The sequence below is a fragment of the Hippichthys cyanospilos genome, chromosome 8, assembly GCF_059441005.1.
Source record: "Hippichthys cyanospilos isolate Australia breed blue-spotted pipefish chromosome 8, RoL_Hcya_1.0, whole genome shotgun sequence".
Classification (NCBI taxonomy): Eukaryota; Metazoa; Chordata; class Actinopteri; order Syngnathiformes; family Syngnathidae; genus Hippichthys; species Hippichthys cyanospilos.
The window spans coordinates 9,738,812-9,766,727 of NC_142376.1; the positions used below are offsets into that span (position 1 = coordinate 9,738,812).

At 37.8% G+C, this 27,916-nt stretch overlaps 2 protein-coding genes and 1 non-coding gene across 12 annotated transcripts in view; all 3 read left to right on the top strand.

Annotated features, from left to right (window-relative positions):
• The window catches only part of LOC148420092 (serine/threonine-protein kinase VRK1-like), a 311,189-nt gene that overhangs the window by 164,951 nt on the left and 118,322 nt on the right, over positions 1 to 27,916 (top strand). The gene's annotated exons all lie outside the window — the stretch shown is intronic.
• The window catches only part of LOC148420094 (uncharacterized), a 235,676-nt gene that overhangs the window by 121,210 nt on the left and 86,550 nt on the right, over positions 1 to 27,916 (top strand). For 5 of the 10 annotated variants that reach the window (XR_015866356.1, XR_015866355.1, XR_015866357.1 and 2 more), the window contains one exon: positions 4,077 to 4,147. The exons of 3 other annotated variants lie outside the window; for them this stretch is intronic. Coding sequence is in view for 2 of the 7 variants with exons in the window: in XM_088420994.1 (XP_088277120.1) it covers positions 4,077 to 4,143 (67 nt within the window). In the remaining 5 variants the exon portion in view is untranslated. Of the gene's footprint in view, positions 1 to 4,076; positions 4,148 to 5,746; positions 5,845 to 11,296; positions 11,316 to 12,453; positions 12,577 to 27,916 lie in introns of those variants that run through there. 2 more of the 10 variants (XR_015866354.1, XM_088420996.1) reach the window with 2 other exon arrangements.
• Positions 27,224 to 27,294, top strand: trnag-gcc (transfer RNA glycine (anticodon GCC)). The gene has a single exon. It is a non-coding gene; the product is annotated as a tRNA-Gly (tRNA).

Genomic DNA, 27,916 nt, shown 5'->3' on the forward strand with positions numbered 1-27,916 from the left:
TAAATGTCTCACACAAACACCCCTACAGCCATACTTAATAGGAAACGGATACAATATTTTTTTATCCAATTTCAGCAGGAAATAGTTAATAATGTGCCTATAAACAATTTATAACCATATTCTTTTTTATGTACAATAGTACCTTGTTGACAGAACACCTTTGGGATGACCATGGGTAGCCTGCACAGTCAGCGAAATATAATAAATGTATTTTGTGATATAAATGTAAATATACAGTTAATATACTGTCAATAACTGGTATGGATATGCTGCATGCATGTATAAGTATACTGCATGCATGTAAAAATGGCAGAAAAATTACACGTCAAACATTTCCCAGAGGTGTGGAAGCAGTCAAAGGGTGGCCACGGAGTGACAAAAGTATGGCTACACTTGGATACCATGTACCTCTGCTCCTGTTTACAATTAATACCTTAAACAACTTAAATCATGTCACATGGGCTGAAGGTTTGGGAAAGGAAAAATCGTGATTTACTTGTTTTCTGGCCTTGTGATATTTGGTAAAGCTGGTTAGTAGCTACTAGAATGGCTTGAGCGCTACAAGGGGTGGCCATTGTTTTGAAGGTATTGCTTAGTACATTAAAACTATTTGGAAATGTAGTTACCAAAATATGGCATGCTGGGGGGTTTGTGATGGATAGTGTAATTGAATTATAAGGATTGGCACCTTTTTTTAATGTATTTGTTTATTTTTTATTTCATGCACTTTGATGTACTTGATTATTCTTTTTTGTTAAAACTAACCCATAAACTGTATAAACACTGTAAAAATGTAGTTAACACTTGTTGAAAGATTTATATTGCTTTTTCTCTTTTGTTAACAATAAAAACGATGCAATTTTCTGTCTACTTATACACATTTTTATAGGTAACAATCTTATAGTTGGCGCCGTTAGAGGGAGTGCACAAAAAGGTTTTGTCTTTCCTGGGGAGGGGCTTTCCAAAATATTATTGAGAAGCATTGCTTTAACTACAAGTACTATAGAAAAAGGAAAGTTCTACTCACAACATTTATAATGTTGATAAACGTGACAAATGTGAATCCGTGCTACAAGGAAATGATAACAAAAGTACTCCACCATTCACTGCACATTAGATAAAATTAAACTGGAAGAAAAAATAGTGTATTCTGTCCACCTTTTCAGTGATAAGAGCTTCCACTCTCCTGGCAAGACTTTTTACAAGATGTTGGAGTGTATCTATGAGAATAGTTGTCCTTTCATCTGGAATAGCATTTGTGAAGTCAAAGGTCACTGAGTGACCTGAGAGAGGGCCTCCAGGCTCACCGTCTTGTTGTTTATCCCAAAGGCACCTGATCAGGTAAAGGCTGTGCGCAAGTTCTTCTGCACAAAACCCATCCAAGCATACCTTCTGGACCCTGCTCTGCACACTGGAGCTCTGCCATACTCAAAGTACAGCGTTCCCACAAAGTTGAAAGCGCGCAATTGTCCAAAAGGTCTTGATAAGATAATAATAACATTCAGCGAGCTTCCACTCAGCTGCCCGCAGTAAACCGCCGGACAAGCATCTCCCAGGATAGCTCACACCTAACCTCCTTGTCATCTTCCTACTCTCTTTTCTCCTCTACTCTTCTCCTGGCCTCGGCCACCCCTCCTTCCTCTCCTCTGGCTGGCTACTTGACAGTTGGAGCCAGTCAGGGTCACCTCCCACACTTCCCAGGGATTTGAAGGGTGCAGCTTTAGAGCTGGAGGCCCCACGCCCCAGCGGCTGCCTGACTTGCCCCCAGCGAGTAGGCAGTGAAGTGCAGGCAAGTCTGGGTCACACTGCTGCATGCGAGCTGCGGGCCTCTCGGCTCGGCCAGGCTCGGCCAGGCACTGACACTTTTCTTGCTGTGAAATAAGGCCAGACACAGGCTGCCAGGCACTGACTTGACCTCCTCAAACTGATGTGGTGCACGCTGGCAGAGTTCTCACCACTGCCACCGAGGTTGAAAACAATCTCTGCCCCCTTCTCAGTTCATACTTTTTCTTTTGTTTTTACTGAAAGCGTTTTTCTTACTCTTCCTTAATATTATTCCTGCAACAATAACTTCCTGCATCAGACTGAAAGGAAGTCTATGTAGTCTACATGACAAACACAAGAGTTTTCAGAATGAATGAAGCACAAAACTCAATTTTAAAGGTAGAAGTTGCTGCTTTTATCTATTTGTTGCATTTTTATGCAGGATGTGTCGACTCTCCAAAAGAATGCATCGTCGGTGTATTGGTATTAAAAACTCCAATTTGCCCCCAATGGCTGGCAACCATTCCGGGGTGTTCCCTTGCTTTGCACAAGCCCAGTCCTCCTCAAATAGTGGGGTCTCATCAATAGGTTTGGCTTTTGCTGTGTGAAATGTAATTACACACCCATGGCCCTAGGTGGTGCAGTGGCGCTCTCAAAGTCAGTCGAGGGTTATAAACTTCGTAATTTTGTGATAACCCTTGATGTGGTTGAGACAAAAAGTCAGCACAATGTCTAATACTTTTTCCTTTAGGTTAAAACACTCAAGATGTTGGGTCCTGTGTTTATATCAAATAATTGACATTTATAATTATTTATTGATTTACCTTTTTTTACAGTATCAGACTGTTCAGGTCTTTTTTTTTTCAAGGCACTTTGATGCACTTTAAGGTGCTTTCTGTTTTAGCATACCCGGTACCTATACAAAATATAAAAATTAAAATTCATTGAAAGAAGATTCATATAGGAGTATATATTTTTTTAATATATATTTAATATATATTTTATATTGAAATTTTCTCTTTGCAAAAAACAATTGAGAAGAACTGCACTAGATTTTATTTAAAAGCCAAGAGTACCACCTGGAGGAGTAAAAAAAAATATATTAGCAGTGGTTCATGAGGATTCATTTCCTCATCACTAACCCCCCCCCCCCCCCCCATTTTTTATTTTATTTTATTTTTTTTTAAACCTTCACTTGCACTTTACTTTTAAAACATTCTGGTTTATGGTCAATTGTTTTAATACCTTACAGTACATGGTTGTTTTTCTTAAACCGTTATTTCTCTAAACGGCTTACTATTCATGGTGGTTTTAAAAACACCTTACTGTACATGATTCTTTATCTCTTTAATGATCATTGTATCTGTTAACATGAACTTTGGAATATTTTAATTTTCAGACATTTGCAAAAGCACACAAACTACATTTTTAACCTATGCTATTGCAACAAATATATATAAAAAAAAGAATAAATAAAAAAGCCTAATGATGCGTTTGATCATGGACAGTACTCTTTTAGACATAATCGATATTAACATTTACATCGGATTGATGACAACTACTTCATAGCCATTGCAACCTAAATACATATGTATGACAATAACAGAATTTTCACAGGTAAAGGTTTTGTGGCAAGATGTCCCTGTCAGCTCCTTAAATTTGATTCTGTTTGATGTACATTAACATTTCACATAATTCAAAAGATTAAAAAAGGGGACGGGTGAATATTAATCCTACAGTCATTTAAATGATACCCTGTGCAGGTAATTCAGGTTAATTGAAGCTCTGGTACCGTAAAAATGTCTTCTAAATCTTGCCTTACTCTTTGTCTCTGGCAACATCTTGACATAAATCATTCGAATCTTTGTTTAACCAAATTACTCCAGTGCTTTCTCAGATGTATTAAATATGTGGCAAGGACTGAAGAAGAATTAAAAACATAATCAGAAATTTATTGCATATATTATTCTTTGCTCTGTCACTCTGTTGCCTTCATGTGTCCATTTGACAGCTCGTTTTTTGAATGGCGTTTGCAGCCTAAATTGGCCTGTCTCAGTCAGGGAAGTGTCTATGTTTGATGTCAGATAATGTTCACTGGCGAGTCGGGGGGAGTGCGAGATTAAAGACGAACCAGTGATAATTATACCCAACTCCACAGTTGTCCTAACCCTCCTCAGCTAGTTGAAAGAAATTTCCCTCTGATGAGCAAAACAGGAGGAAGATGATGGAGAGGGGAAAGATAAAAAAAAAAAGTGAAGAGGTAATGCTACTCTTTGAAAATGCTTTTCCTTTTTCTGTTGTGCCCTCTGTAGCCTCTGCCAATTTAGAAAGAGTGCAACTGTAATCTCAATGGACTGTGGACACAATCCCGACCGATGAAAAGGTAAAAACGCCTCGGTTGACCAACATTATCTGCTTGTGAAAATTTATGACAAAAGCTAGTAAATAAGTAATTGTTAAAAGCCTCCAATCCAAGAAAAATAACGACGATGATGTCGTCATCCGTCCACTCTCGATGATAATGGTGCAGTAAACAGTGGCGACAAGCACATGCTGTGAGCTCCAGCTGCGCCCGCAGCATCTCACCATCTCTCACTCTTGCAGTACAAAAAGAATGGTTACTTTCAGGTAAAAAAAGATATATAGAGTCTATCTATCTATCTATCTATCTATCTATCTATCTATCTATCTATCTATCTATCTATCTATCTATCTATCTATCTATCTATCTATCTATCTATCTATCTATCTATCTATCTATCTATCTATCTATCAAACTAACTAACTGATTAACTCACGTGCATTTCATCTATCTATCTAACTCACGTGCATTTCATGTTAAGCAAAAAAAAAACATGGGAATGTACAGTAAGGTTTTTAATCCAAACAATGAAATATATGTTCACTGGAATAATTCTGGAAGATGAAATCCAAACCATTGTACTTATTCCAAAATTATATATGCACATCTAAATTGTATATCTCATCATAAAGCTCTGAAAACAAACATATAGTAATTTCTACTTAATTTACAGGCAACATTTCCATGTAGCTTATTTAGTGGCAATATTCCAAAGCAAGAGATATAAGGTAAGCTAAAAAAGAAACATATTTACTTTTTTAATGCATGCAGCTGTTGTTGCTGTTTTTTTTTAATGCAGAAGTACAGTTTTTTTCTTAAACCCAATAAAGGATTAATAGGATCCAACAGGATTTATGCGCCACAATATTTCACTTTAATTTCTATTTCACTTTTATGTTTGTGCAATCAGGTGTAAAATGGAAATATTATACAGTAGGAATACTTTGTTAACCCCCCATATTTTTATTTCTTTCTACAAAACACATAATTTCACTGCAGTATATCCCGCATGCTGCCGATTATGGTATTATAATCATTATTATCACTCTGAAGTGTATGATTGCAAGACCTCGCAGGACATGGTGTTCCATGCTGAGGTTAAGCCTGTGTGCACTGCTTAAATGACAGAGCCCATATTAATATGAGATCCATCCAATTATCACTAATGGAGCTTTCTGATGTGATACAGTACCCTATCATTTCAGGTCTAAACATTCTAGAATGATTTACCATACTGATTTCGGAATATTAAGAACAGCTCATGTGCTTGTCAATCACAGCTCTTGCAAACTTGATACAAGAGTAATTATATACTGCAAATGTATATACAATGAGTGATGGTGTGGCTTAACTGACATATTTCATCATCAAGGGTGTTGAATGATGTGGTGAAATATTTGATTTAAAAAACTCATATTTAAGATTTGCATGCAAAGAATTGACCTTTTTTTTCTTTTTGGAGTGGAGTAGTAGTCAGGGCTTGTGTGATGGTGTTGGTGAATGGCTGGTTTCAACAGGCTATTCTTTTGACTGAACATATCTAATTGAATCAAATCAAGAACAGATTTGTTCCTGTTCATATCAGTTGTAACGCTGCCATGGATTTTTTTCGTTGAACAGGATCCGTGCCAGTGACAATCCAGAGGCACCATCAGGCAAACCGGACTATTGATGGAAATGAAAATTTCTCACATGTTGGCATGTCTTTCAGTTGCCTGAAAAAATGCATACATTCCCACAACTTTTGTACTGCCTTCTTATAGCGAATGGCATACCTACTCATTACCTATGCAAAGGTATACAAATGATCTTTTCCTTTTCTCCCTGATGGCAGGGTACAAGGTTAATCACCCCTCCAGATATCCCTTCTACAAGGCTATATAAAAGGCCGCCTTTCCTGTGCTGACCCACTATTTCACACCAAGTGAGATATTATTGAAAACTCCAATAATAATAATAATAATGATAATCACAATAATTTGCAATGAAAGATTGACAGTAATTTTCTTCAAGAAAAAATAAAATAAAATAAACGTTTACAATTCTGCACTCTGTAAACAGTTGAGTTAAAAATAACACAATTATGGGGCAAAAAAGTAGACTCAATATTTGGGTCAAATCAACGTGACTTGAATTCCTGGGTTGCTTCCTACACACAACCCTATTTTTACCTTGTCTTGTGCAAAACAACCAGTTTTGGGGTCGTTTGGTGTGAAACAACCCAGAAAGCAAGGTTAATTTAAATGTACCAAACATTTGCTCAGTATAGTTTTTTTCCCCCATAATTGGGTTACTTTATCTCAACTACTTTTTTAGAGCAGGCAGCTCGTCGGAGCAGTGGTTGGCACGGTCACCTCACAGTTCAGAGACCTGAGTTCAAATCCACCTCATTCCTGCCTTTCTGCGTGGAGTTTGCATGTTCTCCCTGAGCCCACATGGCTTTTCATTGGCTTCCTTGTGAGGATAAGCGGCTCTAGAAAACGGATGGATGAATGGATATTTTTAGAAAGTATTTCCTTAGTTTTTTTCTCATCAGACATTTCTCCCAATAATTTAACTCCATATTATATGTTGCAAGTCTGGTGTGAATGCAGAGCGATGGATTGTGTAAGGGAGTGTGAAGGAGGAGAAGTGCATACGTGGTGGCAGAAAAGATTGTTGTGGGGTGTGAGAGAGACTTGGATCTATATGCTGTTTTTGCATATAATAAATGTGAAGGCTGTTGTCAACCCTGCCTCCTCATTGCCCATTTTGTTGGCTGCGGGCTTCAATTTCAGTCACCGTGTAAGGACTGTTTACCCCGAGGGCAACTCCAGCCCTGGAAGGAGGACTTCCCTAGATGTCGACCCAGAGAGGAGCCCATAGCTGAGCAAGCATAACATGGATGCAGAGTTTACACTTTAAATTCTAATTGATTACAACGGCTTTGTGTGAAGAGGCCGCCCTCTTTAAGAGCCGTTCCTCCTATTGAATTTGTCCAGTGGGAATCCGTTTTCATTCCAACACCTCCACCTGTTGGTGAATTATTTACTACTGATGTTGATTGGCCATCTGTGTGCTCCCAAACACTCATTTTTGCCACTTTGGCATTTTCTACAGTAAAGCTTATTTTAATTAATGAATTAAACATTGGTGTTTACTTGGCTGACCTGGTGCAAAATCTCACCTCCTCAACTTTTTTACCAAAATGAAATGAAAAGAGGTGGATAAGGTCGCTGTGTATTTTACTCTCGCATTCTTGCTATAGTCATCAGGCCTCTCGCAAGTTATGTTTATCTGCTCAAGCGAGGCCGCTGCTAAGATTGCAGGATAAGCAAGTAATGTTTAGAAATGCATTATTGAAGGGAAATAACAGTTTGGGGCTGTTTGTGTTACGGGCTAGAAATCAACATTATAATTCCCCCAAAATTTGGGCTCCCAAGATACAGCCCCTTTAAGACCCCATGAGCTGCTTTTTCTCCAACTCGTCACCTGAAAACTACAATCAAGTACAGATTTTTTTATTGGTCATCTCACAACCAACCAAACGTTGACAAAGACTGCAAAAACATTGGCTCCATTTGAACAGCACATAAAACACCAGCTGCTGAAGGATGAGGGTGGGTGTAACAAGAGCACAGTTATTTCACACTGTTATGAAAATGGAAAATCAAATTAGGATCATGTTGATCCAGTGTAAGAAATGAACCAGAGCATCAAAAGAATAAAAGTAATTTGAAAATACCCCAAAGATTTGCTCATTTAAAAATTCTGAATGCACACATGCCCATTTGGTAATATTTTAAGTTGACTAAGAGCAAACAATGTCTGTGTGCGCTTTAGTGATGCTCCATAATACTGTCCACTTCAGTGACCGAATAATATCATACGATATTCCTTTAGGAGTTCTTTCTGCTTCTCCTTGAGTGCAATTGCCACATAAACAGCCCAATCACAACCACAGTCAACATAAGTGTAGCTGGAGGGTCTGTTTGGGAGAACACACAGACAGAGACCATAATGTGGCGTAATCATACCATATTCATATTACAGGCACATACACTGATCCACTGTGATCAGCCACATGCCGCAGACAGGGAGGGAGGATCAATGAGCTTAATAGAAAGTGACAGAAAACAATACCAGATGGCCAATCAGCATTCAAAGAGGTTGAAATGTTACCGTGGGAACCCTGCAGGACACTGCTGTCTTCATTTGTGCTATATTGTATATTAGCTCATACTAGCTGAGCCATTAAAAAGCCATTGCACAACACCTAAAACATATGCCTTCCAGTGAACAACAGATCATTTGAATAATGTTATCCAGCTATGCCGTTTTTCTCCAAAATAGACCAATTTGTGGTCATGCTCGGATGAGCTGCAGCCCATTCTAAGTGTTATTTGGGTTGACTAATATTGGGGCTCTGTTAGTATCACAGATGATGCAATAACATTGAAACAATGGGTACAATATTTTATTAGCAGTCAAACCTATAAGATGAAACATTGGGAATTGGACCATTTAATTCAGGTTTAAACAGTAAGAATAATTATAATACATATTATTTCATGCCATTACTTTTTACAATAATTTGAGTGTTCATTAAGCATTCTCATTTCGATGAATGCTTTTAAGCAAACATGAGTAATTTATTATTATTGCATTTTGTTTGTTTGTTTGTTTTTGTTTTGTTTTTTTACATGTTTCATCCAAATTCTGACAGACGTGCCTAGCCAACAGGGCACAATTGGTGAGATTTAATTTGGCGATCGCGTCCATCCACAATGCTTCTCAAATGCTTACAAGCAAAGTTTTAAAATTGCCTTTAATAGGACGTTACACAATTTAAAATATAAACTGGAACATTTTGAGCATTTCATGGCCACTATCAAAAAAAAAAAAAAACTGCTAGTGATTTGGTGTTGTGACATTGCACAAACCAAAAGGAAGCAACAATCACCACCTCTTTGTTCATCTCTTATATAGTTTCCGTAATTTTGACATTTTCACACACTTCTCTGAGGTCATACTGATAAATGCCCTCCTCCCCAAAGAGAGCGAGCAGTATATCATTCAGCCTGAGTTGGATTAATTGGTATTATCTTTTCTAGTCATAGTAATTGGTCATCACTTTAAACCTCATCCTATATTAGCTGTTTCATGTTCACCATTACCTGTCAAGTTATTTAAAATTTAGGCAGCTTTTCTACTTGAGAGAGGTTGATCCAGATTTTATTCAATGATCAAATTGTATTTTCTTTTTGTCTCTTTCTAATGTAACATTCCTGTAGTATATTAATCTCTGGCAATGATTTCCATTAAGTTCATTGGCATTTGCATTGAGGACAACAAAATAACAACAGAAGATGATATAGTAAAGAATTGTGAGAACAGTTAAAGAAACATGCACACATTTTAAACTCCTGACCAGCCTTAGTTTTACTCATGTTTCACATTCATCAACAACAAATGAAATTGTTATGGTCGTTTAAACTTCAGATTACATCACAATAAATAATGTATTTCTGTCCTTATTGTGTTTCAATATGGCATTTTTTATTTTTTTTACCAACAGTAAAACTATTTTAAATTTTGGTATGCAATAATGGAATCATTTTATTTTCATATACCATTTGTGCAAGTGCAACTAAAATATACATTAACAGATACCAGATACCCGAGAGTTAATTCAGTGTCAGCTGCCACGTTATCTGGAAGTATTTTTGTTATTATTAATTATGTTGACGATAAAATGTAATCTGTGTTTTGGTGGCCCCTAGTGTTCAGCACCATTAGCATTTGCCTATTTTTCTAAATGGAATAATTTCATGTTTATAGCATTTAAGTTGCAACTACAATATACAGCAACTAACACAGGCACGCAATAGTTAATTCAGTGTCAGCTGCGACTTTGCCTCGGCAGGAACGTTGATTTACACGTTAATTCATATCGGTCCTCTTCACTTATTGGTGTGTTAATATTAATATTTCTTTCAGAGTTAATTATTAATTATATTGAAGATGAAATTTAATTGGAGTTTTGGCGCCCCCTAGTGTCCCGTGCCCTTAGCATTTGCCTATCTTCCTGAATGGGTGAGCCAGCCCTGTGTGCTTTCATGAAACGTTGTAAGTAGTTTTGACACATTTCGTTCCCCCTTTGCACTAATGAATGCTTTACTGGCCCCTTGGATTTAATTTTTATCTGTTTCATGTTTAACCGTCAATAAGAGATTTGAAGAAGCGTTGTTTTCCCAAGGAAGTGCTCCAAGTGTCAGAATTAATGGGGGATGGTTTTCAAAAACTCAGAGTAAGTGAACTTTTGCCTTTTTCTAAGTGTTGTAAACGCAAACAGCCCTGTGATGCTGAGCTATACTGTGATCTTCTTTACTTCTCATTCTGCATGGCAAAGCCCCTTCACTGATCTTAACCCTGTGCAATGCATCTTCTCGCAGCTTATTGCTAAAGCATGAATAAAGTGGAGAAGGTGCCTAGTGATACGGCTGAGAGGCAGGTGGGACTTTGTGTTACTGAAGATGTTTGCCATAAATGCCACCGGATGAGCTAAAGTTTCTGCAAGATTTTCCACAACCATAAAATATCCTGCCACTCCTCCAACACTATTTCTGAGATGTCACAGTCTACAGTTTCCCTTCGTTATACGGATGATATTACGCAACCACATCAACAACTTAAAACAAACACATTTCCCTTTCGAAAATCCTGACACACAAATACTTTACATTACAAATAAGAATGCCTCTGGCCTATTGAGTAACAACTTCATAGCCATTACAACATGAGAGCCATTCATTCCCAAGCCGGGTACGTTTGCTGTCTCGCAATAGCTCTCGCTCTCTCTTTCCAACCTCCTCATGTCAGCGAGGTCCACATCATCCTCGTTAAGCGTTTGTCTGCAGTCTAACTCACAGATGATTATTCATTTAGCTGCTTTAGACAGCTCCTGTCAGCCACAAGGACTCGCGCTCATCCACCAAGGGACAAATCAACTCAAGTTTATTTTTTCCACCCTCCTTCTCCACCTCCTCAGTTCTTTCACCACTTCTCGTCTCTCCTGGGCTATTACACTGAGTGTTATGTTTACTATAACCTGCATGCTTGTTAATTATAAATCACTGTGTGCTCTTACATTCTATTAATTGGTACTTCCTTCCTTCGTCTATGCTGAAGTGTGGGCGAATAAATTCAGGTATGGCTATATTAAGTGGCACTCTCGCAACAGATCTTGACACATGCTGGAATCGTAATGAAAGGAGAAAGAGGGAGCGTAGCTTGGAGAACTCTAACAGCCTTAATCTCGCACTACAATAGCCTGTGGCGTAACCTGCCTGCTACGCTCAAGGATGGCGTAGGGGCTTGTTTACAGAAAGAAATTAATTTCACTTGATTTGACTTTAGGTCAAGTGACAAGGAACTCTACAAATAAACGAAGAACTAAACATAATGCTTGACAGTAGAATTATAATTGTTAAAAATTGATCTACGTTATTGAGGATGTAAGTATGGTGAGGTAAAGTGGAAGTACTGTAGGTAACTGATTCAAATTTGACTACTGAGCAACACTCAGGGAGACACATGCAGGGAATTAAGATGCCCATTTTCTGTGACCGAAGGCCTTGTCTACACGTAACCGGCTTATTTAAACTCGTATAGTCTCCTCCTCGTTGTTGTTGTTGTTTGTTTTATTCAAATTGTGAACATCTGTAAATAATCAATTGGAAAACTTCCCATTACTTATCGTGATCTACTTTTCAACAACTGTTTTCTAAATGCTCGAACCTTGTAACAGATATTTACTCGGGCAAAGTCCCAAAAAATTAACATTAAAATAATATTACAACAAGCCAGCATCACAATCGGAATGGTTTAATTTGAATCCTTCATTTAAGTCTTTTGCTGTAAAATACAACTGTTGAACAAAAGTACCAAATCTCTCTCATTATTTTTCTCAATGGCCAGCAAACCTTTTAAGTAACTCCTGTGCATAAACATCCATCGGCCACAAGAAGTAAATATAACTGAGTTAATTGTTTTGAAAAAATAAACAAATAACTTAAACGTTTTAAATTAAACAATCGCCTAGTTAATGTTTAATTTTCGCACCTTTAATACATACATTTTTATTCAATCATTGAGCTCTGTGGCCCACAATTTACAATGTTCTAGTCATATTTAAGACAAAAGTGTATAAAATAAAAGTAGTCAACTAATCTGTTGTAGTCAACCCACTACTGCATGTTTTAGCCTACTCTTAGCTAGAAAAATACATGAATGAAAGTACAGGGCTGCCTATCAATGATGTTAGAATATTCTACCTTGTTTTGAAGGAAAAAACATGAACTAAATGAAGAAAATGGGTTGGGTTCATCGTCTTCGTATTTCCTCATCGACATCCACATGAGGCAACAGATTCACCGATCTACTCAGGAAAAGATTCAGCCGTCATCATGGTGAGCTAACGGCCTTCCCTTCGTGCTCGTTTCCCACTGAGGCTCATTTATTTATATTAGTATTCAGGAAAAAGGCATCCAAAGTAGAGTCACAATGGCTGGTTTAAGCTGCCACCCGAATTCCATTTTTTCCCCCTCTTTTTGCTAAGAGGATTTCTGTCTGGGCCATGTATCAGACCTTCTCACTTACTAGGACAAAGTCACCCCTCACATGCGTGCTGAGTGAAAGTAAGTGTCTTTCCGCTAGCTGTTTGGCTAATGACATTTACACAAACGGAAAAGCGAGAGAGGGAGGAGTCTTTGGATGCAGATTTGGACACGAATAAATGTACATTCATATAAAGATATATAGGTACACTGTCTTTGGCTGGCAAGGCATCAAACGATTGGCCAGTTAAATGGCATGCATGCTCAGTCACACGTGTATAAATATTCATGCATACATGCACACCTCCATAGCTTATCCCCTAACTGGCCACCAGTCAAAATGAGCCTTATTCTCAGGGGTTTATATTTTCTCCAGGCCGGGCTTGGCTAGGCACACTCAGTTAAGATGGCAGCCAAACAATCTCTCCTCTCACTTCTACCATTTCTTCCTTTCTAATGCTAATGCCTGGATGAATATATTCCCTTTTCCTCTGGCATGCACGACAGCCAAATTTCTGATTAGCTCCTGTGACAAAATTCCATTGCATCTAGGTCAAAAACTGCTTCAAAGCAATGAAAGGATTGTAATGGCTTGTTTTCAAAGTATATAAATTGTCTAAATATAATTTGACGTATGATAGTTAGAAAGGTGTTGTCAGGGCGTCCTGTCTCTTTAAAGTCATATGGACAACACACAAAGAAGACACACATGTTTATAAAAGAAATAATATTTAAGGGTTGAAACATTTGGAAGCTAGCTACAAAATAAACAAAATACACATTTCATATTAGTATGTATTTGATTCTCCTCATAAACTACAAATAAAGTGAAAAAAAAACGTCAACAACAATATATATGCTGCAAATTTGTTAGTTAAGAACGGTTCCATCGCATTTTGAAAAATGCAAATTAGTGACTCTTTGATTAAGTCTATTGAACTTTGCCATCTGTCCTGTCAGTCGTTTAAATACAATATACAATGATGGTGGGGAGGGAGCCATCTCAGTTATGTATTTTTACTGACATGTAGTGTTGAAACTCAGTGAACATGCTTAGGGACGGTCAAATGATTTTTAAAATTATCTTTACAGGTACCACAATTATAGTATCATATTTTCCACATTTTAAGGTGATCATAAGGTGCATCTTTAATGTATAGCCTATTTTAAAACCATTTTCATATATAAGACACACCACAATATAAGGCACATAGAAGTTACAGTATTGGCTGGGGTTGAATAATGCATCCACTAGACGGAGCTGCGCTAAAGGGAATGTCAACAAATCAGATAAGTCATTCAAACTTTATAAACTTTATAAATAGACAATCATAAAGTAAGCATAAAGATGATTTGTGGAAAGTACTATCTGAAGAATGGGAAAAAAATACAACTTGATTAACATGAAAACAAAAAAAAAAACTCTTTAGATCAATACCAACAGGAATCACGAGTTTAAAATAATTATGATTTAATCAAATATTGAACATATTTATTTTAAATCGGCAAAAAAATTGCAATAAAAAATGTAAAAATATATTGATTTACTTATAAAAAAACACATGGTTTTTGTGCCTTGAGCCCAAATAAAGTTTCAAAATTGAAGCATACATAGCATATCAGAATTTCAAACAGGGTATTATAGCATTTCAAGTGAAAAACAGTACTTTCATAACATAATTTACATTTAACGATTAATTAATTTTATTTTTTTGCCACCCCCAAAAATGAAAATTTGCAGTTTATGTGCTGTATGAAACACACCAGATAATAAGACTTATCTGAAATAACATTCACGTTGTGTTGTTCTGAAATGAATTTCAAACAGGTCAATTTAGGGTGCCAAAAAAGACAAGAAAATCAAGCAACAACTGTATTTTTTTTTTCTTGATCGGTGTTCTTATTGGTTGACTTTATTTATTTATTTTCCTTAAGTGCAATGTCATGCAGGCGACCAAAATAGCTAGGCAGTAGACTGGTCAACTGCGGGTGACGCGTTGAGCACCCCTCTTGTATACTGTGTACTAGAATGTGTGCAACTCTCCCAGTCTTGCATTCTCAGCCATTTTTGTTTCCCAGTACTCCTCCTCCTTTTTTCTTCTCTGTGATGAAGACGTATGAGGGCACTCCCCAGAGGCTGAACTGTCATTGTGGCTTGCAATAAAGAATGCCGTGCATGCACATAGGAAAAAAAAATACACACACACACACACACACACACACACACACACACACACACACACACATATATATATATATATATATATAAATATATATATATATATATATATATATATATATATATATATATATATATATATGTGTGTGTGTGTGTGTGTATTTATGTGTGTGTGTATATATATATATATATATATATATAATTATATAGGGTTGCTAAATGCCCTTGAATGAGTTCCTGTGAATACTGTATTGGTAACGTTGGAAAGATGCTATTTTTATTTCTTTGCATAACCAAGCCGCTTTGCAATGCAATTAATAGAGACATATGGAGAATAAACTGGATCCGGGAAGATGTTGTTCTTACAAGACAGGGAGTCCCAAAAGTAATATCCAAAACAGAGAGCCTCCTGCTATAAAAGTGAGCATCGATGTGAAAATACACACCATTCAAAGATTGGTTTTATGAATATGATGCCGGCTCGTCGTAAGTAAAGCCAGTGGTATATATCACATGAGAGGTCAAAAGACTTTATCGATGCGCAGTAAATCTGGCGCAGGTTTATTTGGGCTCTATATTCCGACATTAAATTGGGGCCTGCTTCTTTGTTACATGATGAAATACAGGATGGTGTCTGAAATGTCAATGAAAGAGAGATAACTTACTGTATAGCCTTTACTGTGTTGTGCCTGTGTTCATATAATACAAGGTGACATTACTAATTTGCCTCCTGACATGATGGTGACCGCTGTGTGTGCGCGTGTGTGTATTCGATGACGTGACTTGATTGAGAACAGCATAACAACGAATCTACAAGATGTATGTGTGTTTCTCTGCGCTGAAATAAATGTCAGAGATATTTTTGCCTCCTTCAACAGTCAGAATATGACTGACACACACACACAGAGGCCCTGAGGTGCAAAAGGTTTGCATGTTTAAAACAGATGGAAATTTACCTATTAGCTAGCTTTGTTTTAATGTTTCACATCTATAACTGTACTTCGTTGCAGTGTAAATGTAGAATCACATACTGTACAGGGTGTTAACTTTAAGTTCAAGTACAAAAACAGAAAAAAAATATTAGTGTGTCCAGCCAGAAGTAGACCAGCGCCTGACGAATGACGGAGCAGAAAAAAAAAGTCAAATAGCCTCCAGTGGCCCTCTAGTGGTGGCAGAAGGTTGGGCAAAAGGATACCGACAGATACACAGACCTGTCACGGCGTGGTATTGCATGATCCAAGAGCAACTTAAGCAAGTAACAGGTTTCCGCAATTTATTTACAAAAACAAAGCAGGAGTAATAGCAAACGTACTAAGCAGTTCTATCCATGAAGTACAAGTAACCTTCTGACAAAGGCTTCACAAAAGGAACTCAACTTAGATACAAAACAAGATAAAGGTTTTAATGACAAATTGTGGAGATGCATTCCTGAATGACATTGAAGTGAAATGACATTTAAGGATAACTGACATAAAATCCTTAATGACATCCTTAATGATGCAAATGCAAACAGTGACATGTGTGTAAACAACTGGTGACATGTGCGCTTGAAATGGTGACATAGTCTTACAAACGGTGACATGCACACTTTGTGACAGGACCGACGATTACAATTTCATCTGGCTTGCAGAAATTGATGGACCGACAATAACAGAAAGGGGGCGGGGCTCTGACAAATGTTAGACTGGTAAAAAAAAACAATAACAAAAAAAGGTTCCCACCTTTGACTTTTATAATGTATTTTATCATGTGCATGTCTTTACCCTGTAATAAACAGATATCTTCAAATCATAAACAGATATCTTAAAATCATTATATCTTAAAGAAATTTAATAGTGGCACCACAGATACAAAATATATTTGATAAGCTTCCCATAGCCTGCATTTTTCCAGTTATACATTCTTTATGATTTCAATTTACCTGCTAGTTTTTAAAAATTTACTGTACACATTAAACATATAAACCTGGCTTGTTTTGCCGTTGTCTCTTTCCACTCTGGTTTCACATTGCCTTGGCCGGCCATTTAAATTGAGCTGTGCTAAGAAAGTGTTTTGTTTTTACGTTGCAGCAAGTTGTAGTAAAACTACATCAAAATTAGAAAAGCTCCCTCAGTGAATTTGAGACACACTGTGAGTGTGTTGACGTTGGCCAGATATTCATTTGATTCTATTAGAACTAGTGAAGTGTTTGTATGCTTCTGTGTCTTTCTGCCAGGAGAGTTAACGACCACTGTAAATCGTCAGGGGCTTGGTGTCTTGATTTGTGCACAGTTGCTACTGAGGGTGTCCATGTGTGTTCTCTCACTAGCTGTTTTTTTCTCCTATAAAAGCAATTTGCCCCATGCTTGTGCTCGGCAATGAGCAGATGCTTGCATTGTAAATGATGATGCGAGGGGCCATAATAAAGAGTTGATAAACACAGAATTACTGCTGGGTTGGGGGCTTGCAGAAAAAGGAGGGGAGTGGCTCAAGTGCTAAGAGATTCGGGGGAAAATAAGTCACATACAGGGACAAATAAAAGACGGGAGCAACAAGAAAACATGTGCAATACACAAAACACATGAAATTCACTTTCATTCAACGAGAATACAAAGTGAATTTGAATAAAGATATAAAATTATTATCCAGTTTTGTTGACTAGTCTCCATGCGTTTTTAGCAGTAACCACAGTCAAACACGCACTCATATTCATGCCAATAATTTCTTTTACTGACCATTTAATAGTTCTTCAATGGCTAGATTCATCAGCTACAATACATTTTTTTTATGATTGTGAGCGCAACTTAATCTGCAAAAAAGTGATGATTTACTATGTTCAATTTTAAACACAGGTTACGGATTCAAAATTCCATCTAAGGAAAGGTAGGATACACTTGCTTATGATTCTCTTAATATACTGTAATGATTTAATAAAATATGGCATCTACTCATGCAGAACCTTTCAAATAATGACATCACCCATCCGAGTTGTAAAGGTACGGTCACAGTCCTAAAGGTTTAACGATCATATTTTATGTAGTCCACTTACCTGAGTTAATCTTTTATGAGATGGTAAATTTTTGTACTCTTGTACATTATATTTTAAGTAGTAGCGGCAATTAGGCAATACAAATACTTTGTACTTAAATACATGCATTTCCTCAATATATTCTTTACTCACTTAGACACAGTGTAATTCAGTGATGGAGATGTATTTGATTGATTGAGATGTGGAAGTGAAAAGCAACCGTATTTATTTGTATAAATACTGTTTTTTCATTATTTTTGATTCTGCATTATCATGAGTGTGTTGCGCAAGATTGTATGTACACATTTTAATCCATGGAAATGTGGCTGCACACCTGGCTTGTCTTTTTGCGACAAATTTTTGCTACAAAATTGCTACATGAATTTTTCGTTCACATTTTATGTTAGAAACATTGCTTAGGAGTACTACAGCTAGAAAATTAAAAGAAAAACAATAAAAAAAGTTTGCAAAATGTGGAACACAAATACCGTCATAATCCCTTTCTTTAGTTATAATAGTCCTCATTTAGTTAATCTGATTAAAATTCATTGAAAATACAAGCCTGTTATGTCATAAAAACATAAAAACAATGAACAGTTACTTAGTGAAGCTTGAAATTTTCTTTTACTCAAGTCATTCTCATGGTTGAACATCACTCTTAAAAGATACATACATTCATAAGCAAATAACTTAATGGGCACATTTCATCAATGTTTAACTTTTCCATGGAACACATAAAATGATGTGTCACAAGCTTAAATCACTAAATGTGAGCTTGCATCAGGCTGATGCTTTAAAATGTTGTGTGCTGTAGTCTTAAGACTACATTTTCTTTTGTTGAATTTATTCTGGATGCAATCAGTCATTTCAGGGAAAATTCCACACAAACAAGACACTGTGTAGAATGGGCACCCACTGCACTCTGTGTATGCAAAATATGACAATAATGAAATCAAACAGACAATTCTACATCCTAGGTTAGACCGTGTTGTCATTCATGGGTGATTGATGCATTTATGCAAAATCGCTTCAGGTTTTGAATCCATAAACGAAACAAATTTGAAGAGTAGCTCATTGTACACTCCCATTTTGTAACTCATAAACAAGAAAAATCATCAACAAACTTTCATATCGTTTTGGCATCAAACAATTTGCTTACCACAGAAGCATCTTAAGTTTAGCCTAACACAAAAAAGCAGAGCAAGCAGCTGCCGCCATAGCTAATAATAGCAACAAAGATGCTCACATGCGTGAGCCATTGCAAAGCTTTTTTTTTGCCAAACTCAAAAACATCCTGGGTTTGAGTGAGTCAGAGAAAGGAAGGATGCACGATGTCCTATTTTAAGTTTGATTTCTAATTATTTGGCGTTTGTCAAAAGCCAACACATCCATTCCTCTTGATGAGCAGAACTAAAAGTTGCAGTCATCATTTGGGACTCAAATACAGTAGAAGATATCTGACTACAAATGTATTTGTTAAAGTGTGTGAAAGTAAAATAAATAAAGCTGCTATTTTGTTGACGTAAAGTAAAAGTTTTGATCCACAACAAAATCACAATGTATTGACATTTATATAAAACAGCTCTGGTTGTGGGTTTTTTTTTTTCCGAATTCATACGGTGAGATTAAAAGGAGATAATTTCAATCAATTAATTACAAATCCTTATCAAGTATCACTATCATTAAGATTATTATTTTAGAACTTATTTTAATTCTGTTTATGACTAAATGCAAGTTTATTGAATGTATTTTTTTTCTAAACAGAAGAATATCAACAAATTAGCCTACGTGCGTAGTGTCACAATTCTTCATGATCGTGTCCCTCCTCCCAGTTGTTGAGTAGGCCGCTGTATATCTTTTATTTATTTACCTTTTTCTCACATCTTCAATGTCAGGCTGCTTATGTTATTTGGTCCCAAAGGGAAATGTGGGTAACATCACTCACTTAGTTTCTGTGTGCGTTTGTGTGTGTGTGAGAGAGTGAGAGAGAAAGTGGCTCGCTCTGTGTTGTTTCTGTAAACAGGAATGTTTTTGTGTGTATACAGTACGTACAGCACCAGCACAGTAAACTGAAGGAGGGCCATCATTCTTAATGCAGCCTGTGTCATCAGTTCCTGTGACAACAGAGAGAATGATGCGGTCGATACATATGAAACAGGGCGCGATGCATAAACATGGAGGCTGCAGAAAGAGGAGGGTGAGGGTGGCACTGGGGCGAGGTTATATGGGAAATGTGAGTGTGTGTGTGTGTGTCCCTCCTTACCTGGACCAGTCTGTATATCTATTTATTATTCATGAGCCCCCTCCCTCCTCCCCCCTCAGTGTGCTGTCACTAGCCCCACCCTCTGATATGAGTTTGAATGTGTGCATGTGTGTGCGCGCGTGTGTGCGTGCACATGCATGTGTGTATGTGATGGATAGTGACAGCCAGACCAGGATTAAGATCAAACACAGCTCAACGTCATACTCTCACAGGTCTCACTGGACATGTTTTCCCACACATATTCACACACCCCATGATTGCAATTTTAAGATTTTATCACATTTGGATGTATTGTATACAAATAAGAAATATAATAGGAGTAAAGGAAAACGAGTATGTAAATGTGTTGTGAGACAGCTTCAATTAAACACCAAATACAGAGTAAATTATATTGTATCATCAAGTATACCTGTAAAGTGCTTCACAAATTTATGAATCCACCTGTCATATTTATTACTGACTCTTAATTTCACTGAGCTCACAATGTTTTTATATGTCAAGCAGGACAAAGGAATTCTGTACAAAGACTTGAGATGGCTTGCCTACGCTACGCAATTTTTCGGATCGTAAAATGTACCAGATTACAAGGTGCAGTCTCAATTATGTACAATTTTCATGAATAAGGCACACAAGATTTATGGGTAATTTACTGCACAGTAAGGGAACTTCAATTCGAGATTCCGCCATTTTGTATATATTTTTGCTAATATATTTAGCTATGTTCACACAGTAGACCATGATGCCCAAGTCAACGTTTTTGTGAAATCCATCCTTTGTATGTACTCAATCACATTACTGAGAAAAATGTTACTTCTAATGTGAACACAATATGTCAGTGGATGCACACATGCACACAAAGCACAACATTAACTAATGCACACACACACTTACACATCCGCAAACATACAGTGTTCACCGAAGTAATTACACACCTTTGTGTTGAGACTCATCTTAGATCAACAGAGGAGCGAGTCGGGATATACAATTGTATTGGAAATCTACACTTTCTTGATTAACTCAATCATTGGTGGCCCAAGATCTTTGACAACTAAAGGCATCAATGGCAGTGAGTGAGTTAAGGTGCAGCCCTTTTGAACTGATTAGATAAGTAAAGAAACTGGATGGAAAATGAAATATCTATCTATCTATCTATCTATCTATCTATCTATCTATCTATCTATCTATCTATCTATCTATCTATCTATCTATCTATCTATCTATCTATCTATCTATCTATCTATCTATCTATCTATCTATCATTTTGCAGAAAATTGCTATTTCTGCAAGTCATCTAACAGAATAAATCTCTGCAATGCATTTGTCACATAGATTCCTTTCTTTTAAGGGTTGAAGATGACACAAGATAAATACATAAGCACACACTTTTGACTGTCTCAGCTTTTTGTGCACGTCCACACGCGTTTATATGAACGCGTACTCTGTATTGTGGACTATAGCACAGTATGATTGACCCCCAAGCCCCCAACCCCCCACCCCCTCACCCTCTCACCCTCCCAGCAACATGCACACACACACACACACACACACACGCGCACACAAAGTCCGTGCTCAGGGAGTGAGGGCAACCATGGTCTCCCTGTTCTCCACACAGCATTCCAAAGTGAGATGTTTTCAATCCACTCATTATAGAAGGGTTGCACAGGGTCAAGTTCAATGCCAGGGAAAAAGACCGGCTACGCTGAGGGGAGCACCAGACAAACACTCGAGCAAAACACACACAGACACGGACACAAACGCACACACACACAAATGCACGCACACATACAACACACTCTACAATCCAGTAGGAACAGCATGAATTGCTGCCTGCCAAGCTCAGGATTTTGGGTAAATAGTCTAAAATTAGCCACATTTTGCATTTCAACTGAAGAAGAAGAGCTAGTGGAAACAAAAAGATCGGTGCACATGGAGGCATGGCAGAGGTTGGATGGGGTACTGTTTGGGTGACGAGGGGAAACTATCTGGGAAGTAAACATGCTTGGGAGGGGTGTATAATGATGTCGTTAGTATGCATCACAGCCCATGTCTTATTCTCTCTCCTTTTCTCTGTTCTATTTGTCACTCTTTCACCGCTGTGTTTTTTCCCATTTGCATGCCTTGGCTCTCCCTATGAGAGATGTTGACTTTATTCTAAGGAAAAGTCTGTCTGAGAGGCAAGTATAGTTTTTTTTACATTCACGGCAGAGAACTTGTGTGCTGATAGCTGGAGAAAAAGGGGTTGGCTAGACCAAATGTTTTGTGTTTGTGATCCTAAATGACTAAATCCATGCCTACATTTAGCTCCTTTTTGGTTAAGACATTCTGATACTGCGATGGCAAGTTCTTTTTCAGTCAAGTGTTGTAGCCTGACTTGACAGCCATGGTCAAATATTCTCCTGCCCCCCTCGGGGACCCTGGTTCAAGACTATGACTGTAGTACACATGGCTTTGGGGAATTGAGCAAGAAACCGATACTCTGAATGGCTGCCCGGGTACTAAAGTGGCCCCCTGATCCACTGTGTTTGTAGTGTCCACTACCAGCAAAAGGTCAAATGCAGAGGTCATGTACATGGTAAAAATAAAGATGATTCATAGAAATATAGAAATATAGAAATATAGAAATATATATATATATATATATATATATATATATATATATATATATATATATATATATATATATATATATATATATACATACATGTTGAATTTTTACATGTTGTCACCACCTGGGGGAAATTTCAGCTTCTTAGTTTCTTCTTTCAGTGCTTTGATGTGAAAGTCCTTTGATGTAAATTTCAAAATATTGGACAAAATATTTAATAATTGTTACATTTCACAAAGAAGTAGTTTGTAACTATATTATACATGCCTTGTTCATCTCACCCAGCATTATTTCACTTGAACAAAACCTCAATTTCACCAATTTCAAATAGTAGATTTTTTGTATATGACAATTTTTAAAATTGTATCAACTGTTAAATAATAAAAAAACTTTTCCGGTGTTAGCCAATCTAGATCAAAACGGTAATTATTTGCTATCCAGTTACAGTTAAAAACTGCTTTATTTATCATTATTTATTTATTTATTATTATTTATTTATATTTATACCTATTTATTTATATTTATACTTATTTATTACTGTAATTTCAAAGTCATTAGTTTGTAATTTATGTAAGTTATTTTATTTCACAAAGTGGAGAGCTCTTTAGGTGTAATTCACAAAGTGCACCTAACTATTATATTCTTCTCGTCTCCACCTCTGACGATCTGAAGGTAATGGACATATGTCCATCTTGTGTACGTATTGTCCATATTCAATCTATCGTCGGCTGCTGCTGCACTTAACTTTGCTATCGTAGATACTAATAGCAAAAAGTAAACATTTTGCCAACCAAGCATCTTATTTCTGCTATGAGCCCCTAAAAGTATCTAATATTGAACTACAAAAGTTCACTGAAATTGAATTAAGGTAACCTTTAAAAAGTGCTCTGATATTGGAAAATATACTAGAGTTGTGATTTCCCAGTTCTTGTGTTCAGATGGTAAAAAATGAAATTTGTGTTTTTCCAAGTGAAAATGGTAGCTTTTAACAATCTTCTGGATATAACAATACACCCTACGCGGCAAACCCGTTTCAAACTCAATACATTAAATCAATTCAAAATTAAATCTTTCTTTCTTCTTCCCAACCCCTTTCTGTTGCTCGTTAATTTTGATCACCGGTCCCTCCCTGAGATCTGCAACATTGAAGCCCACGAAGTGGGCCTATTGGGGATAAAAGAAAACCATAATTTTGCCGCGGGATTAATTTGGAGACATGAGCCATGCCAAATGAAATCCCTGTCAAAACCTCTGCTGATTCTTTTCATCGCCTGCAGATCCCTGAGAAATCTGTTCCCCACGGCGTTTATGATTTGACAGTCCAGTAGTTTTGGACTTAGTTCCCCCCTGATACCTCTGACATGTTGACATTAAGTGGTTTCCAAGACAGGCAGCATCCCTATTTCAATCACCATTAAGCAGAGGATATTTGTCGTCAGTGTGCACAGAAAGCGCCAGGAAAAAAGTCGACATTTCACACAGATACAATGGCGAGCAAACAACTGCAAATTCATTAGAGAGGAAGCCATTTCGAGGGAGTGTTGGTCGGTAAATACAGTCCACAAGTGACCTTTCGCTTTAGGAAAAAAAAAGTGGGCCTGATTGTACACCTGTGTCCTTGTCGAATGTCCTTTTCTCGACGGCAGCCCTGTCATGTGGAAGAACTTGTTACTTTTTCATTTATTCTTGCCTTGACATAAGACAGACTACCCAAATGAAAAAGTGACATTTTTTTGGGATAGAAAATGGCCTGTTTGTACAGCAGTGAGTGGAATTTCACTAGTATTATGCAGTTAGTTAGCAAGCTTGCACATAAACACAATCTCATCCAAAATTGAATTGTAAAGGCCAGTGATTTCCAATCAGTGTGCTGCTACATCAAGTGTGCTGTGCCAGATAACATTTGAAAAGACAAACAATGAAAACAAACCAAAGCAATTACAACACCAAAAAAAGCTACCGGTACATTTAACCTGTACTACTGGCTAACGTGGACAATTCTCAGTGTTGGATATATAGGTAATCGAGTCATTTATCTTGTCTTGTATCACTCTTTTGTTCCATGGAGATTATTTTCCATGTGAGAGAAATTCAAGCCTACTTGAATTAAGAGGTACATGATGAGGTTAGACCATACATGTCAAACAGCAGTATTATGTGAGGCATAGCTCAAAGTGTTTTCTTGGTTTTACACACAATTAGACATTGGGCCACAGCTGCTTTTTTTTTTTTTTTTCCCTGAGATCATTTGCTGAAACAGCTGTCTTCAAAACAGAGACTTTAATTTCTTTGGCACTTCGAGGCAATCCATGGTCAAGTGTGCTTTGGACACATAGCATTTAAATGAAAAATATAGAATAAACACTGCTTTTGATTGATTGACACCTGCGGCATCTTGTGTAAGCAGCTTGAAGCAATATCAGTAAAAGTTCCATCAAAAAGACCACACTTAGTGCTACCGCTGCACTTTAATGTGGTTTTAAAGAAACCCAAGCCGATGTGTGGTAGAGCCCGGAGAGCTGAGGGGCTTTGTGTAATTCGGCGTTCCTCCATATGTCTTGGGATGGTCCAAAACCACAGGCCTTGACATAAGCGTCAGTTCCAAAGCCGACTGCCAAGATTCAATGTGAGCAATATTTCTGTTTTTAATCCAAGAGTGCTCCACTAGGATTTCTAGCATAGGAAAGTGCTTCGAGCCGACTGTTCTAAAAAGGCCGAAATCCACATGCAGTTGACCCAGCACTGTGTTGGGGAGTAAACGTTGATTTTGTTTTATTTTATTTAACTGAAAATATTATGGATCCGCTGTTCAGACAACCACATTATGTTTTGCTATAATGGTTTTACAGTATCACAAAATTGTTCTCAACAAGAATCATCATGACAAATGCACTTCATGAAGCAGGATTGTTAAAAGAAGAAGGTGGTGGGTGGACGGCAGTGCACTTGGAATAACTGTTGTCCATGGAGCTAATAGGCATGGAATGATGACAGATATCATGGAGTGGACTGCTTGCAATGACTGGGAAGGAATTAATAAGCAGGAATGGGTTAATAGTGCATTAAGAGCCAGCAGGGGAACGGCAGGAGAGCGGAGGGAGAAGCCTCTGAAGTCAGCTGTGAGTAATCAGCCCATGGCGAGTCTTCAACGATTACCATAACAGAGCAATTGTACGTGAAAAATGGATAATAGTATGGACAGAGAAGTGTGGCATGTGTGTGCGCGCCCAAGAGTGTGTTGTGACGGTTGTGGGGGAGGTTTGAAATACACAAATCTTTACTGGCTTGATAGTTGGTGTGAGAACTAGCATATGTATAGGACTGTTTGGTATTGCGATGGATGGATGGATGGATAGATGGATGGATGGATGAATGGATGGTTGGATGGTTGGATGGATGGATGGATGGATGGATGGATGGATGGATGGATGGATGGATGGATGGATGATGGATGGATGGATAGATGGATGGATGGATGGATGGATGGATGGATGGATGGATGGTTCTACAGACTAGTGTATTTGGATCTGGGTCACATATGACAGCTTTGGATAAAGGAAAATAAGAAGATTTAGGGATGTGATACAGATAAAAATTGATATGGCCTTGGCGTTCCTTGTAACAGAGCGCATGAGACATTTTATTTATGCGGAATCCCTTTGTTAGCTTATTTTCCTCCAACCAGTGTGCATACTTTCTCCAATCATAGAAACATTTATCCTTGGCAGAAGATACTATCCAGTCATTGGGATGTTTAGTCATTATACGAGGGTGCAACCATAATGTGAATGTAATTGTGGTTACTTTGTAAATACAGAAGGTGACTAAATGCAGTTCCAAAAATGTGTAAGAATGAAGGACAATGCTTGTGTTGGCAGATGTATTATATTATTAGTTAAGGGTTAGAATTAGAAGGCACACGTAAAGATGATGTGGAAACCAAGCTAATATATTATGAAGTTGGAGGCGGACAGGTGTTAGCGACTGGCTGGAACATGGAGGCACAGGAGGCAGGAGTGTTACACCCAGCCTAGGGGAACTGGGATATAACGTGTGTGTGCTCTCCCGTCCGCACCCTCACCACCAGAAAAGGCCCGTGAAATTAAACATGTTGAACAAAAAACAGCAGCTTTTATTATCTTCAGAGGGAGAGCAAACAAACAAGATAATAAACAAAAGATCTTCTGAATCCCTAACTAACTAGCCAAACAAAAAGGAAACAAATGACAATTGGCTCACTATCTACCCTAACTAACCCTAACCCTAACGCAAAAACAGGAGAAAAAGGGTTAAACAAAAACGGCGTCTCCCTCCTACTACTGCTCGATCTAAAGGGGTCTAACAAACACGTCTAACAAAAACACCTATCAAACACAGCTAACAAGGACAGCTAACACTAGTTCTAACAGTTCCTGGTGGCGTTTTCTGGCAGTAGGATGACCAGATGCATTGGTGGTTCAGTGGTAGAATTCTCGCCTGCCACGCGGGAGGCCCGGGTTCGATTCCTGGCCAATGCACCATGTTATGACCTGTCATATGTAGTTTTTGTATGTGTTCTGCTGTGTTCTCCTTTGTGTGTGCGTGTATGTGAGTGCCTTTTGGTTGGAGTGTCAATTGTGTGCAGGTGGTGTCATCCCATTGGCTGGCTTTCCTGATTTGCCGCCAATGGTATGACACCACCTGCACACAATTGATACTCCAACCAAAAGGCACTCACACACACGCACACACAAACAAAGGAGAACACAGCAGAACACATACAAAAACTACATATGACCCACGGGTCATAACAAGGAGACATGCAGAATGAGCCAAGCAGAGGTAGCTTTTCTGTTTGTGGGCACTTAAAAGCGTGGTTAGGCAAGCAAAACAAGTCTTCTTACAGACATTAGCGAAGTTGAGGGCAGACAACACTGGAACATGGGCTGGCAAAGCAGGCGTGCAAGTAGTTGGGGACAGGCAAGTTCGGATCAAGTAAGGCAGGAGTAATCAATAGAAGGCTTGGCATGAGGAGCAAGACAATCTGGCACAGTTTGGTAGGAGGAGGCAGGATTTTTATGCTGGGCAGGGAATGGAATGCACCTGGTGGTGATAGGACTGATTGATTGTAATATTTTCAAGCAGGTTGGTGAGGTAGAG